This window comes from Primulina tabacum, chromosome 3 (assembly GCF_025594145.1).
Source record: "Primulina tabacum isolate GXHZ01 chromosome 3, ASM2559414v2, whole genome shotgun sequence".
NCBI classification, from domain to species: Eukaryota; Viridiplantae; Streptophyta; class Magnoliopsida; order Lamiales; family Gesneriaceae; genus Primulina; species Primulina tabacum.
This window is the reverse complement of record NC_134552.1, coordinates 50,862,929-50,879,894: the sequence shown is the minus strand read 5'-3', so window position 1 is coordinate 50,879,894 and position 16,966 is coordinate 50,862,929. Positions and strand designations below refer to the sequence as shown.

Below are 16,966 nucleotides of genomic sequence, written 5' to 3'. Positions count from 1 at the left end.
AGTACTTCCCGACAAGCAGTTCGAGTGCAGAAGCTGTTAGAATTTAAAAGTTTGGTTCAAGAACCAAACATGACAGTGGTGGAGTATTCATCCAACTTCCACTCATTGAGAACTTACTCCCCAACCATCATGGGAGACGAGGCCTTGAAGATACATCGCTTCAAGAAAGGGTTGAACAGCCGCATTCAATCTGCCCTTGCTGTTATCGAACCCGATATTGTTGATGAATTGATGGGAGCCGCCATCAGAGCTGAGAATGACATCAAAAGGCGTGAAGGTGAGAACAAACTCAAACGTCCTCAATCAAGCCAGTACCAATCGGGCCAACAATTCAAGAAACCTAGGTTTTCAAGCAACCAATTTACCAGTGCTTCATCCAAAGGAACCACTTCTTCTCAATCAAGCAAAGAGGGAGTAAAGTGCCAAACTTGTAGATTCACTCACACTGGTGAATGTCGTAGAAATTCTGGAGCTTGTTTCCGTTGTGGAAAGATGGACCATCGCATTGCTCAATGCACTCTCCCAGATCCAAGGAATGGTCCAGCATGAGGAACAACTCCAAACAAGCCTAAGGAAAACAAGACAAATGCTCGAGTTTATGCTCTTACTCAAGAAGAGGCTGAAAACTCAAATGATGTCGTAGCAGGTACCATTATAATCAATGATATACATGCGTATGTGTTATTTGATTGTGGTGCTACACATTCATTCATGTCTAAGAAATTTGCCAAGAAGTTAGGAACTAAGCCTGATAACTTAGAAGAACCATATAGAGTAGCAACTCCTGCAAGTCGGATTTTAGAAACTCGCATTCTATATCGGGATATTGGTGTTCTCATAGATAATCAGAGTTTCAAGACAAACCTAATCCAACTAAACATTGTGGAATTCGATGTAATTCTTGGAATGGATTGGTTAGCCAAGAATCATGCTTTAGTAGACTGTCATGGAAAGATTGTAACCATCCAAGCTCCACGCCAAGAGAAACTTTTATTTCATTGTAAGACAAAAGAACGAAAGACTCTTCTTTCTGCTTGCCAGACTTGGAAAGCCATGAAAAGTGGAGAAGAAGTTTACCTAGCTATGCTAAGCGAGGCAAAGAAAGAAACCACACTTACACTAGAAGAGATTCCAGTAGTACAAGAGTTCCCGGATGTCTTTTCCTGAAGAACTCCCTGGCACAATTCTCGACCACGAAGTGGAATTTGAGATTAAAATTAGTACCCAATGCTACACCAATCTCAAAAGCACCGTACCGAATGGCTTCAGCAGAGTTGAAAGAACTCAAAGAACAACTTCAAGAGTTGTTGGATAAGAAGAAAATCCGACCAAGCGCATCTCCGTGGGGAGCTCCTGTTCTGTTTGTGAAGAAAAAGGACGGAAGCATGAGATTTTGTATTGATTACAGGGAACTGAATAAGATCATAATCAAGAATAAGTACCCACTTCCAAGGATAGATGACCTGTTTGACCAACTCAAGGGAGCTACAGTCTTTTCCAAGCTCGACTTAAGGTCAGGCTACCACCAACTGAAGGTCAAGACAGACGATATTTCAAAGACAGTCTTCAGAATAAGATATGGACACTATGAGTTTATATTAATGTCGTTTGGATTAACAAACGCTCCGGCAACCTTCATGGATCTCATGAACAGGGTGTTCAAACCATTTCTTGACAAATTTGTTGTGGTATTCATCGACGATATTCTGGTATATTCGTCAAGTGAGAAAGACCACCAAGAACATCTTCGTCTCACCCTTCAGAAGCTGAAAGAAAAAAAACTGTACACCAAGTTCAAGAAATGCGAATTCTGGTTAGAGAGCGTCGCATTCTTGAGGCACATAATATCATCAGCAGGAGTATCTGTGGACCCTAAAAAAGTTGAAGCAATCTTAGATTGGCCTAAACCAAAGAATGTGACAGAAATTCAAAGTTTCTTGGGACTAACAGGCTATTATCGAAAATTTGTTGAAGGATTCTCTTCAATAGCAATACCTCTCACCAAACTCACACAGAAGAACTCTAAATTTCAATGGAGTGAAGATTGTGAGAAGAGCTTCGAGACTTTGAATAAGAAGCTTACCTCCACGCCAGTGTTGGTATTGCCAACTGAAGGCAAAGACTTCACCATCTACAGTGATGCATCTAAAAAAGGTTTAGGATGTGTACTATGCAAGAGGGAAGGGTGATTGCATACGCGTCGAGACAGTTGAAGCCGTATGAACATAATTACCCAAGGCATGACCTCGAACTAGCTGCAGTGGTGTTCGCACTAAAAATTTGGAGACATTATCTTTATGGAGCCAAGTGTCTCAAATATTTGTTCACTCAAAAGGAACTAAATATGAGACAAAGACGATGGATTGAACTCATGAAAGATTACGACTTGGCTACCACCCAGGAAAATCCAACAAGGTAGCAGTTGCTTTAAGTCGAAAGAATATGAGTAAGGTGATCCTGACATCACTTTCAGCACAACCATGCCTTCGAGAGACAATCAAAATAAGTCAAAATAGAGATTCCGCTTTGGTGAAACTAAAAGAGCAAGCTAAAGAAGGGAAATCACCAGATTTCGAGACGGATAACAAAGAAATCTTGTGGATGAAAGGACGATTGTGCGTACTAGACATCGATAATTTTCGACAAGAAGTAATGTCTGAAGCACATAAGTCGAAATTTTCAGTCCATCCTGGCAGTACCAAGATGTACTGAGATTTGAAGAAAAATTTCTGGTGGAGTGGAATGAGGAAAGACGTGACAATGTTTGTTTCTAAGTGTCACGTGTGCCAACAAGTCAAAGCAGAACACCAGAAACCTGGTGGACTTCTTCAACCATTAGAAATCCCGGAATGGAAATGGGAACATATTTCCATGGATTTTGTAGTTGGTTTACCCAAGTCGAGACAAGGTTATGATGGCCACATTGTACATGAACGATATCGTACGATTACATGGAGTTCCAGCTAGCATACTATCCGATAGAGATCCTCGGTTTACATCTCGATTTTGGAAGATCTTTCAACAAGCTATGGGGACAAAAGTTACTCTTAATACGGCATATCACCCTCAAACTGATGGCCAAACTGAGAGGACAATACAAACTCTAGAAGATATGTTGAGAGCATGTGCTCTAGACTTCAGTATCAATTGGAGCGAAGATCTGCCCTTAATTGAGTTCGCATACAATAATAGTTATCACAGCAGTATTGAAATGGCACCATACGAAGCTCTGTATGGACGAAAGTATCGATCACCACTGTATTGGGATGAGGTAGGGGAAAAAGCCAATGTTTGACCCGAAATGATCCAAGAAACCGTGGATAAAGTTGCTTTGATCAAGGAGAGAATAAAAGCTGCACAAGATCGACAGAAAAGCAGGGCTGGCCTGCAAAGTAGACCCATGGAATTCGAAGTTGGAGAAAAAGCGTATGTGAAAGTGTCACTCATGAAAGGTGTAATCCGATTCAATAAGGCTGAGAAATTGAATCCTAGATACGTCGGACCCTTTGAAATTCTTGAGAAAGTGAGAACACTTGCTTATAGATTAGTACTTCCACCCGACATGTCAAGAATTCACAATGTATTCCACGTTTCGCAGCTGAGGAGATATATTTTCGATCCGAGTCATATTCTTGAAGCTGGACCCCTGTTGGTCGAAGGCAATTTAAATGAAGAACTAAAGTATGAAGAAATTCCGATTCTGATTGTTGATAACAAAGACCAAGTACTGAGGCGACGAATTATTCCATATGTCAAAGTACAAGGGTCCAATCACACCGAAAGAGAAGCTACTTGGGAGTTGGAAGAAAAGATGCGAGAACAATACCCTTCTCTTTGAGGATCATGTATAGCCAAGTTTCGAGGACGAAACTTTTCATGAGGAGAGAGGGATGTGAGAACCCGAATTTTCAGCATTTCAACAGCAATGCAAAATTTCTAGAAGAAGCTAATATTTCAGAAGATGGTATTTTTCCAGCAGATTAGAATCCAGCAGCAGACAACAGGTAAAATCCAGCAGCAGAAGAGCGAGATTCCAGCAGACAGTTACTGATTCAGCTTATGACTTGTAACTGAAGCATTTAACATAGAATAAAGGCTGCTAATGTCAGATTATGGACATTAATTGAGAGGCTAACAGTCAGAATTTTGCCTATAAATAACACTCTCAAACCTCTGAATTGGTGTTACACAAATCTTGAGATTATCACTTGAATTTTCGAGCTAAGAGAGTGCTTATTTTCGAGTAGTAGAAATCAGTAGCAAGAAAAAGCAGATTCCAGACTTCAACCGAAACTTTATAGCAAATTACAGTAAGTGGGCTTATGTATAAATATCTTGAAATCAGTTTGATGATTCCTGTTTTGAAACAAAGTATGTGTATTTTGATATCTGATTTTTGAAGCACTGAAACCTAGTGAACTAATGATAGGAATATATATTCTGAACATTTCTGAATTAAGATTTCTGATTCTGGCCTCACCCCTTAGAGAAGAGAACATATAGAGGACTGATATCAGTTAGCCATGAAATTCACAAACATGCTCAGTGCTTACTTACTTGCTAATTTCTGATTTCTGTTCTGAATACTGATTCTTGTTCTGAAAATAAGAGTTTCTGTATATTAGTTATCTTACTGTTTCTTTTGAAAATGATTTTGAAAACTGGGAGTTATTCTCGCCCCCGCTTACTGAGTGACGATCATATCACTCATCTACCAAACCCATCTCAGATAAGAACGAGGAAGCATTGTTAGAAGAAGAAGAGCTGAATCAATTCTGGGGCTGGTGAAGAAGATTGTTGTTCTCCATTCTAGTTTATGTTTCCGCTGTATCTATTAAAATAATGTTATGTTTGGTTTTACATTTCCACTGTAAAACATTAGTGATTCGAGTTTGTATCAGACAATGAATTAATTAGTATTATGAATAAAAAGACTGGTTTTTGAATCTTGTACTTCTGAGGCTTGTTGTTTTCGAATGTGAATTTGAGAGCAACGCCGGTGTCGACCAACCCCGTCTCCGAGGCGTGACAATTGGAATTTTATGCAAATCTGTCATCAGCCGTGAGTGATGAACGGTCAGCCAAATATGAGAAGGTGTTTGTCAGAAACAAGATATATGACTTCAACCCTTCTACCCTCAATGAACTTTACCAGACCCCCACGCCTGATGTTGATGGAATTGCCCCGGATATTCATCTAGTCACTTCAACACTCACCGGGGGCATTATTCCTCACTTTTCGGTCCATCCCAAGAAACTGCTGGCTGCCAACTTAACCTCGTTCTACTCTGTCCTCCATAAGCTGGCTATCCGAAATTGGACACCCTCCACCCATACCACGGTTGTCACCCGACACCAGGCAATAGTACTTTATTCCATCGGAACAAATGCAGCTTTTAACTTTCGGAGGCACATGTTCGATACAGTGTTGCAATATGCTAACGGTGGACTCAAAGCGTCTAAGCTTCCATTCCCAAGCTTAATTTATGCGGTGCTGATATCACAGGATTTTGTTAGGGATATAGATGAACACCTGTCTGATATAGGTGACCCTTTCAAAATTGCTCCTGCCTTCTTCAAAGGAAATCGCAGGTTTGATCTTCCCTGGACTGAGTCTCCTCGAGCACCACCTGTTTCAGGGCCTCCTCCAAGCACCTCTGCTACTTCCCAGACCACTGACTTCATCCTCTTCACTGTCCCAGAGGTGCAAGCCCATCTCGATCATGCTCTGGCCAAATTAAGCAAGCCAAAGCCGATTTAACGCAATATGAAGGTGTGGCTGCCACCTACCGACTACTTATGGCCGTAGGCGTCCATTCTGGACAAAAAAGGGGAGATGATGATCAAACCACTGGGACTCATGAGGCCGGTCCATCCGGGACTAGAGATTCAGGAGAAGAAGCTGATGATACGGATGAGGGGGATGGAAATTAAACCTTTTTGGCTTTGTTTAGCTTTGTTGTTTTCGTTCTTTTGCTATCTTTGCTTATTTGAGATTTGTTTGTGTTTTCTTTGTTCTAACGTAGTTTCTCAAATTGTTCTGGTAATGACATAGTGCAGGTGTTACCTCAAGTGCTGCCAACAAATCTAACAACACTCGTGCTAACTTTGTTATATTCAGGGGGAGAAATTCTCTTACTCAGGGGGAGTTAGCTAGAATATAAAAAAATTGAGTTTGATCTCATTTTGTCCAGAAAAGTAAATAGTGGGAGATTGAAGAGAAATAATATTTTCGAAATTAATTGATATAATTCCCCAAATTTAAATTATTTCCCTAAAATTATCTTTTCCTTGTTAAGTTGATTTCATATACTATCTTGTGAGATTTTGACTTTCTAGATAATGAAATAAGTATACAAATATATTCTAGATATGATATTTATAATGATGATTTAATAAGATATGGTATCAATATTTAAATATAGTTTATTTCTAATTAAACTTTTACATTCCTTATGAAATAGGTTTTCTTGCGGAGATAAATATCTACATCTATAAATAAGAGATCAAGGACATCATTGAAGCTCCCTCTTCTCGGCTTCTTCATTGAGATTAATCATACACATACTTTCGCACGTCGTGGAATTTCAGAGAAAGGTATTATCAACTGCTATTGCTGCTTTGAAGACTGCCGTCACAAGTGTTGCCTTGAATGTTGGGGACATCTACATACAACATCCATAACGAAGTTGGCTAAAGATTGTTTTTGTCGCTCCTCTTTTGGCATCGCGTTTTTGCTTTCTTGATTAAGTTTTTATTATGGTTATTTGTTTTAGAAGGCGTTTATTTTCTCAACTTGTTGAGAAAATTGATTTTTGTGAAAATCACTAGTGATAGGTTTTTGTAAACGATTGATTTTATCTAGTGATTAATTTTTGCCCTGAGGCAATTTAATCTTGTCTATCTATTTATTTGAGGCACTTAGAGTAACTGACTTATTATAATCTAATACAAAAAAAAAAAAAAACCATTACTTCGGTAAGAAATATTATTCTTCAATATTTGTGAAGATTTTTAATCTTGATTTTATAATGTCTGTTGTTTCACTAGTCTACATCATTCACCCACATATATACCGCAATGAATAAGACGAATGATGCCTACATCATCGATGGAGGGCCGGGCTAATATTGCGAAACAGTTGATTAAAAAAAAACTACAGACTCTGAATCACATTGTTATTAATCTTCGAATCTATTGCCGCGCAGTTATCGGGAGAGACGACGGGCATAATTGTGGTGGATTGGTGTATTTCCAATGGCACTGGCTTGACATCGACATGCTTTCCCCATAAGAAAATATACAACCCCACAAGTTATCACAACCATACCTATCAATCTGCAACTCCAACGTTCTTTTAGTTCAATTTATTTTTAAGAAAATATCAAAATAATGCGAAGAAGAATTGCGATTTTAGTTTTGTAATTTGTCAAAGTTTAGTTTTTATTCAATAACTTGGATTTGTTTTTGGTGTGGTCTATTTTTTTTTTCTTGAAACCATTAAATCTAATTAATATTGTTTATTTGACAAAAATGCTCTCTTACGTAGTTCATGTGGTGATAATAAACATATATCACACATATTAAAATTTATCTAAGCAAAAATAAATGAAAACGACGATATTTTTCCTCCTATTTTGAAATATCGGGTATCGTTTTGCTTTATTTTTTCTTTTATTTTTGTTTAGGTTAACTTTAATATGTGTGATATGAGTTTTATATGCGTCATATGAGTCACGTAAAAGAGAATCAATGTCAGATAAACAATATTCGATAAGTTTAGTGACTTCGGAAAAAAAAAAAAGACCAAAACCAACAAAAAAAATCCAAGTTACTGGATCAAAACAAAATTTTAACAAATTACAACACAGAAATCTAAAATAACTCAAATTTGAAGACTGAATTGCAATTTGGTCATAATGCGAAGAAATTTACCTTCCGAGGGAGATTTCTTCACCTAGCCACAGAGCTTCAATGAATGCTACCAAAATCAAAGAAATTGGATTGAAAATGGAGGGATAAGTTGGGCCTCTTCGGCTAATTGCCCATGATACTAACAAAATGTTGCACCCGTCGCCAGTGCTCCCTGCAAGTAACATTCTTATATATTTTCAATCAAATTATTAAAACAATATTCAGTTTCTTTAATATATATAAAAATATCATAAAAACATATTTTAATAAATATTTATATCATCATTTAACATACATACAAACGAAACGTTCAAAAAAGACATATATATATATATATATATCACAGCTGACCGAGTAACATATAGTAATCAACTGCAGATTCCACCCCAATTTCCAGGTGTTGGGTTCTCTGTCCATGCATAGACCTATAAGCGTTGTTTGGAGCGATGCGATTACGCATACCAGAAACGTCGCCCAATATTTGTACGGAAATACTTTGAATAATTTCACCTGTAATTCAAAATTTCAAAAATTTCTTGTTTAAAAAAAAAAAAACCGTGGAAAACAAATATTAATGTATTTAATTAAATATAAAATTTAATTTCCATTATAATTTAGTAAGAAAATATTGAAGTAATAAATATATAACTATACCTGTAGGATATACCAAATCCCAGCGCTGAAGCAACTTGCTACAAGAAACATTGTCCCCCTACTCCAATTTTGATTGGATTTATCAATATTTGATAGATTTTGATGATAAAAACCACTTAGATGAAACGTCTTCCCTTTGTAAAGAGTAATTGTTAATGCTCCTCCAAGGCATAGCATGGCTCCAACTATTTTCAACTTACCAGACACTGTGTGAACCATCAATTTCTCCACTCTTCATCAATATAATAAGAAATCAAATTCCCCCCAAAGAAAAAAATAAAATAAAATTCATCAATATATCTCCAAGGAAATGAAAAAATTAGTAATTTAGCGGACCTAAAAAAAGTCCCCGATCGAGTTTCGAAAATTGTCTAAAACTCATGCTGAACGAATTTATTTTATGATTTGATTTGAGGGGAATGGATTTCGAATGATATAACTATATCAAGTGTACGTAAGATCCACCACAATTGTTTATAAAATTGTTTAACTGTTGTTTTTAATATGAAATTGTTTAACGTGATACAGAGTGGATCTCCGAACAAGTCAACAGATTTGAAATCCATCAACCCAAGAGCACATGCTTCAATTGATGTATTTGAGAGATTGGTTTCAAATTATATGACTTGCCCAGATGATCAATGAAATTCAAATGAATCTCAATCTATATCAAGTTACGCAATTTCAGTATTAATGTCAGTGGATTTTAACACACTTAAGACGACTGTCGATTGAACCTAACGATATATGGATGATTGTAATTGGACCTCAACATCTAGTAATTTTTTTAAAAAAAAACAAGAATAAAAAAGGATAAATAAGTAAAGAATGTATACCTTAGTATGACCGAGAAAATAAAAGTAATAACAGGAACAAGGTTAAGGAAGTTGGTAGCATATGTAGCTGTGGTGTCCCTCATACCATAATAGAAAAGTCCCATGGCCATTGAGATCCTGCATGCATGATTTATACACACAACAAAGGATTAATTTTCTATAACTATATACTATCTACGTCCATTTTTCGGTTGTCCCAAATATATAGTTCGGTTTGTAAATTTTGTTTCTTGATTTTACTAATATAAATATACTAACTAGTTCTTGGAAAATGCGCAATCATTTTTTGAATGAATTAAATAGATGATAAAATAGAAAGTTTGTACGTAAATTTGTTTTTCATATAATTTTCTTAATCAGTGTGAAAAAACCAAAAAAACACGTGTATTCGAGATGGAGTGAGTATTAAACCTCCAATCTTTTTAGCATTTGCAAGTGTGATTACTTATAAAATAGTCATTCCCACACACTTTAACAGTAAACAACCTGAGAATGAATAAAAGAGAAAGCAAGATCCTTACCCTGTCAATGCCACCATGAAAAGCCAGAAAAAAGCTGAAAATTTTAGCTTATTCAAAACTCCTCCTCTGCAGAATATTATAGAAAAATTTAATTCAAATGTTTATTTAATATTCATATTATTCGATTTAAAATGAATTAATTAATTGATGATAGAAATGAAACCTTTCCCAACGTAGAGCAAAAGGCAAGACACAGAAGGAAGCCAGAACATGCCGATAAGCCATTAGAGCAAAAACAAAGGTACCCTCACTGAGTACCACTCTGCAAAGAAGCTGGAGACCGGCTGCGATCACTTGTACCACCACCATCCCGAGTGGTATTCTCGCCTCCATAATCCATTTCTTCGTCTCCATAATATGTGAAAAATGTACATAAAACTTTCATTTATATAATGTATATGCCTTTTTAATTTTTGAGATTTATAATTAATAAAAAGCACACAATCTTGACTTTCTTTTTTTTATAACAAGGAGAAGGTCAAAAGAAGATGGAAGATGCATGCCCACTTGATGTAAGGGGAGAAATGACTTGATTTCAGGATGAAATAAAGAAATGTTTTGTATTGTTCATGTTTGGAAACAATCTTAACCTAAACCCCATGATGTTATGTATAAACTAACTAATTGGTATGTGCAACGTGTGGTTTTGGGAGTTGGCGATTTATATTGTATTATTTTCATTGAGGTTCAATAATTGTCTATGTTATGAGAACGACTGAGTCTTGGTGTCTGGACTATTGTACGGTTTAGAAGATTTGAGTTGCATGTTGCACCGTTATTACCAGTTATTACTTTTGGTAAAACGACAAGCGTTTGATCTTATAATTGATATAATAGTCAAGGTTGTGAATTCGTTTCTCATAGATTGCAAGAAATGCAATTATTAGGAATGTGGTTATTGGGAGTGTAATAATTGTCCCTCTTAGGAGAATGATTGAAGTGTGACGTTTGGACTGTTGTACGATTAAAATATTTGAGTTGCAATGTTGTCACTATGTATATTTTTTCGTAAAACGATAAACGCACGGTTTTATGGTTTTTTTCCCTTGAAAAATGATTGTTATTGTTATGCAATTTTCTTGTAGTGTAATTGTTTTTGTTACTAGAAATTGCATCATTAATGATAATTTACTTTATGTTTATTTTATTTTGCATTATAAATTTGTTGATCATTATTACTTTCTTTTTTCTCTCTATATCCAATTAATCTAAAGTCAAAATATATCTATTATATTATATATAATGAGAAATGTAACAAAAACCCCACGTCAAAAGTGTATTTTTTTAAAATGGCATCTTAATTTACTAAATATTATGTAATATAGTCTTTTATAATATAATAATCTTAAAATGCGTTTCCTTATTATTTCCCCATGTCAAAAAAAATATATATGATTTAGTGAAAAAAGATTCAGTTTTCAAAGTTATAGAAATAAAATTATTTCATTATGCATTAATAATAGTAATAAATCTATATGAAGGATTTCAAATACATGTCTCAAATTCATTGTATCTATTTATTTCAATTGAGAAATTACAAGGATTTAAAATCTTTTTTTATTGTCCATGCCAAGTTTTTGTTCACCAAAATTTTGACAAGACAGTCTCACAAGCCAATTTTATGATACGAATTTTCCATCCGGCCCGACATGTGAAAATATATTATTTTTAATTGAAGTTATATATGTATCAGATCAACTCGTCTCACAAATATAGATCCCTGAGACCGCTTTACATAATACCTACTTTTTTTTTGTTTCGATTTCATATACAGTCTCTAATATAGTCATTTGAAATAATTGCATTTCAAATCTTTTCATTTGAAATCATCTTACAAATATCCAAATCCTTTTGTCCAAACACAGCATAATATATATTACTTAAGCTAAAAAAATAAATGGCTCGGGATTGCAATTTGTGCGCCTATCCGAAACTAATCTAAATTAATAAAATTTTCTTATTAATTTTTTTTTATGAAGAACATTTTTCATTCATCTCTTCGGTATTTTAGACCTGGGTCCCTATTCTCTATTCTTATTTCTATTATATATAATATTTGCAATATTACACACTGAGTTTCCTATTTTTAATAATCACAATATTGTTTATTCATACAATTCCATCCACCTAACCAAATGCACCCTCAGGTTTTCTTATATATATAGTTTTGATATGTTGTACATCAACTGTATCCACCTGTATGTCTAACAATGAGGTGACACTTATCTATTTGATGTGGTAAAACATATCAAAATTGTACATCCAATAAGCGAGTGTCACCTCATTGATATGTTGACATGGTTGATTGACAGCATAACAAAACTATATATTAGGAGACACTTCATGAGTACTGCATGATATTCATATGAACATTATCGAAGCATTTAATGCATTTCACAAAATGTTAAAGTGAACATCTTGCGATGCCCACCAACATACGTTCATAATATCGAGACTCATATAATAATATTAATGATAATAATAATAATAAAGTGATGAAAAATATATAGATGAGATTATGAGGGAGAAGACAAATTATAAACCTAACAAAACCCTATAAGTAGGAAAATGTAAGAGTGATGACTGAAACTTTCCTGTTTTCATAATAATTATACCTACAGCTTGCATAGCAATTTGCAATAAATATAGAAAGAAACGTTGCACATATATAGGTAATATTTGTAGGAAAAATGTAGTCCTAGACTTCTGTTTGCTTGGTGATGATAGTAATAAGAAAAATGACATGTCGAATTAGAGACCATAATAATAAGAAACTAATTAATTTACTGCTATACTATTTCATTTTTTAGGATTGGACATTATCCCAATATTATATTGTTTAGTTTGGTTAATCGTATTGATCAATCATACTACATAAATTAACTATCTCGATATATCAATATCAATCATACCATATAAATTATCTATTTCAATCTTTTTTTTTATTACTCATATATTATACATTAATATCTTTCGATCATCCTCCACCGTACATCGAACTAAACATAAACAGAACAAGATTTAGCTCCAGTTGTTGCTACACAATGAAAATAACAAAAGTTCCTCTAGATATGAAATCACATCACCCCCCAAAGTTTGGAATAACTCATCTCAACGATTGGCAACCCTAAGGTCAGAGACGGATGCATAAATTAAAGTTAGAGTGGGCTTGAACTTAATATAATAAATTTATATAATATATATATATCAAATATGAGATATTAATATGAAAATAGTTAGCAAAATGATCTTGGTATATTTTTTTAAAAAAAACTATTGTTCCTAGCGTATTTGAAATATGAGAGTTACTTTTTAAAAAAAAGTTTAACCAATATCATTTTTCAAAATTTATATATTATTTAAATTAATACGTAACCACATAAAAAGCAATACTTAAAAAAAATTTAAAAAGAAATGGCTTGCACTCGTGGAGATACTAATGTCTGACGTGGAGAATTAAAAAATGAAGTGGTAGATAACTTTAGCTTTTCTGTACCTGGTACAAAGAATTTGATTTTATGGACACATTGAATCTCGTAATATTTTAAAAAAAAATCAGACTGTGCTTAAATTTCTATGTATATTTATCAAAAAAAAATTAAAATTAGAATTTGCTTGAATCTATATAAATCTTTGTAAAAAAAAAAATAGGTTGGGCTACGACTTAGGATAAGCCAAGCATAGATCCGTCATTGCCTATGGTAATAAATTTCTAATTCAGATTCTCACTTTTCTGACATTATTTTTCTTTCTCTAAACTATCTACGTAATACTTTAAAGCATGAATCCCTTTTACTAATTTCGGTGGGGATGTATGATCTACTCCCAAATATATCTTTATTTAATATTAGACACTGATGAAAAACTATATTATGTAAAATTCACTAGCACTCTTCAACCAAAAAAATAATATAAACCAATAATTTTTATAAAAGAAATCTTGTAACAAATAATTTATTTGGTTTTTATTTTTAATATAACCTCTAAATGTTTTACGCAAAAATCGCTTAACAAAAAAGTTTTATTGTATGGGTTCAAAAAAAAAAGTTTTATTGTACATGCACATATCGTTGTATCGATGCTGGTACGCTTTTAAATTTAAAATCTTAAACCTTTAAAAAGTTGGCATGGTTAACTACATTACCACGAGACCATTTGAAACTCATGATAAAACACAATCATCAAAAAGCTTTCCTAGCAAAAAAAACCATTTCAAGAAACTGAGCTTTGCGAGTAAGTTCATTATACCTAAACTCTCTTCAAAGAAAATCTGGAGAATACAAAAGATATTAGATTTGGACAAAGGTGTACCAGAAAATATTTTGTATGAAAGAATCCAAAACAAAGGAATAATCTCCGATTCATAAAAACAAAAATGAGGTTCTTCTAGAATCTGACTCAGGGAAAATAAGTTTATATGTTCTGCATGGGTATTATGTCGAGTTAAAAGAAGAGGGTTCCATGAGAGCAAAATTTCGACAGCTTTAGGATTACTTATCATGGCGTTTGCTCATTATCATCCTCGTTCTCGTAACTTCCAGCAACAGCTAACTTCAGAGCATTTAGCCTCTCTATCAACTTTGCCTTCAGTTAATTTCTTAAGATTGTGCCTGCGAGAAGACAAAAGCGTAACATAGAAATTAGAGATGAGGAGACATGATCTAGCTAAAAGATACATTAAATAGAAATAAATATTCGTGTAATTTATTCTACAACCGGAGATTAACTCTCAATGTACCATATATCACATCTAAAGGCTTATGTTACAGATAGAATGTTTCTTAGGAACCAACTCCACGTACAGATAATAAATACCAAGTCCAAAAATAAATCTGCATGGACCTTCTTGTATATCTCCTCTATGTTCTCTGCCTCAATACCCTTTTTCACGTACCCACTAAACTGAGAATGGTACTTCTCAGGCTCATCTTCCATCCAATTCTGCAAAGACTGGTTCAATAGATTAGCACGCTGCAGCAAAAAATAGTTCAGAAACAAACGTTCGCCTAGCAACCAAGTTCAACAAAATGATTATGGACATGTCAAAAGAACGTGGTTGCTAAAACTCACACTGATGTAAGCAGCTACATGGCCGCCATATTTGTACTTCCAATGAACTTCAAGGTCCAGTTGTTTATTATCCTTATTAAATCCAGCAAACCTCTTATCACCATGGGAAATGTCAAGCCCACCATCCAAAGCTCTGATACAAAATATCCATGTAAATGCTGATATTCTAGAGGTAAATAATCTAAAACAAACAAAATCTTCTTCTTTCAATCTTTTGTGACATTTGTTTAACCCAATCATATTACAGTAACATAGGTATTGAAATATAATCCTAGAGTTCTAGTGAAGCATAATTACTCAAATTTGTCCAAAAGAATTTTTTTCTTAGATCATCCCAACTAGTCATTTATCATGTTCGGTAAAACAAGGTCTGTATGATAAAATGTGAGAACATGTAGATTGCCACTGGTACAATTTAGTAAAGCACATACCATCCGTACTCGAGAGAAGGAATAATACCTTGAGGGCACCAAAAACACGGTTTCCAGTGGTGGTTCTTATGAGGCCAACATCAAGGAGTGCATGGAAAGGCCTCCTGCTTTAAGCTGGTTCAACAGAGTAATCCTCTCCCGTAGCCTGAAAATAATTTAGGTAGTCGGAATCTGAACCAAAAACCTTTTGAAAGTCATTTACATCACATTGCTCAAATATTCAAGCGCAGGAGAAATACACTAATTACCTCAACATTTTCTTCATACTCTTCATCCATTTCAAGCTGTTTAAGAACTCGAGGAGCGAACAGAAGTCCGGTGCAATATAAGCTAGTTCAAACAACTATTTATCAGACACATTTTAGTAGGTGTGAGAGAAAATAAAAAATCTGAGAATATATTGCAATGACCATACGAGCCGCATAATTGGTGAGGCCAACTTCAACACCATAACGAGGCAGCTCGCAGCAAAAGCAAAAGCAAGGACCATATCACCAGTGATGCTAGCAGATGCAACTTGTGCAATTACATCTTTATTTGTCTAAGAATTAAGTTAAGGTTCACTCCAATAAATCGCATGATCCTGATTCCCAAGTGCTAACGTAGCACTATCTTGAAAGATACCACACATCACACACTGAAGTTTAATATACACTTAGGGAATCAGAGATATCGAAGGTTCACAAAGATTTTCAATCAGCAGTTCAACCTCGACTACCAATTCACAGTTCACATCAAAAAACAAATGTACAGCTGAAAAAGCTAAAATGAGGAATGTCACCCATTATTAAGAACATTAAAACCAATATTCATTTCTATAAGACATAACTGTTAACATTCAATGGATTAAACTTTGCAGATCAAGGATAAAAGAAGTTTGAAAAAGTAACATCAAGAGCAGTATCAGAATAACAAATATATATGATTAAAAGGCATTATGAAATGGGTCCTGCTGGATATGAATCGGACAACAAATCGATATTTGGGAGCGCTGTACTTATTTTTATCCTGATTGTTCAACTTACGTTTTCTTCTCTTGAATTTAACTTGGAATCGCTGATTGCTGGATATGAAATGGCAAAACTATAACAGACAACTTACGTTTTCTTCTCTTGAATTTAACTTGGAATCGCTTGAAGTAAGCCTTGGTCTTCTGGGCTTTGACAAAAGCCTATAATCAGCGTCATAGGGGGTTAGGAAATACTGAGTGTTGCCAACCACAGTAAAGTAAAAATGCTAAATCGTGCAACTAAAAGTTAAATAAAATCACTTTAATACATATTCATCTTTTGGAACTGTTTGTATCGATACACCAATTGTGGAATGCCAGTCTGAAAATATGCACAACCATTTACAACTACAGTGAGAGGAAAAAACTGCAAAAGAACAAGATCAGCATAAATGGTGATACCCCCGGAAAGAGGGAAGAACTCGGGTCATCAGACTCGGGCAGGAGGATAGATCCAAGACTAAAAGTTAGTAGGACATAGGACAAGAAACAGCTTGGGTAAGGGAAGCGTTCTTTGATAAACATCATTGG

At 34.6% G+C, this 16,966-nt stretch overlaps 1 protein-coding gene and 1 pseudogene across 14 annotated transcripts; both read right to left on the bottom strand.

Annotated features, from left to right (window-relative positions):
- Nucleotides 1-6,980: 6,980 nt before the first annotated feature.
- On the bottom strand, nt 6,981-10,460 carry LOC142539174 (WAT1-related protein At5g64700-like; annotated as a pseudogene).
- Nucleotides 10,461-14,168: 3,708 nt separating this feature from the next.
- LOC142538210 (uncharacterized) lies at nt 14,169-16,966 on the bottom strand. Of its 14 annotated transcripts, none has more exons than XM_075643569.1 (7): nt 16,838-16,966; nt 16,528-16,597; nt 15,675-15,756; nt 15,455-15,597; nt 14,996-15,128; nt 14,768-14,896; nt 14,169-14,535 (listed from the first exon to the last, which is right to left on the bottom strand). In XM_075643569.1, the coding sequence occupies exons 1-4, from the start codon at nt 16,961-16,963 to the stop codon at nt 15,546-15,548; spliced, it is 330 nt and encodes a 109-aa protein (XP_075499684.1). In that variant the 5' UTR covers nt 16,964-16,966; the 3' UTR covers nt 14,169-14,535; nt 14,768-14,896; nt 14,996-15,128; nt 15,455-15,545. The 14 variants fall into 14 exon arrangements, 10 of the variants coding, with proteins under 10 accessions (XP_075499684.1, XP_075499675.1, XP_075499674.1 ...); XM_075643560.1 differs by having other exon boundaries at nt 14,728-14,896; nt 15,455-15,571; XM_075643559.1 differs by having other exon boundaries at nt 15,455-15,571.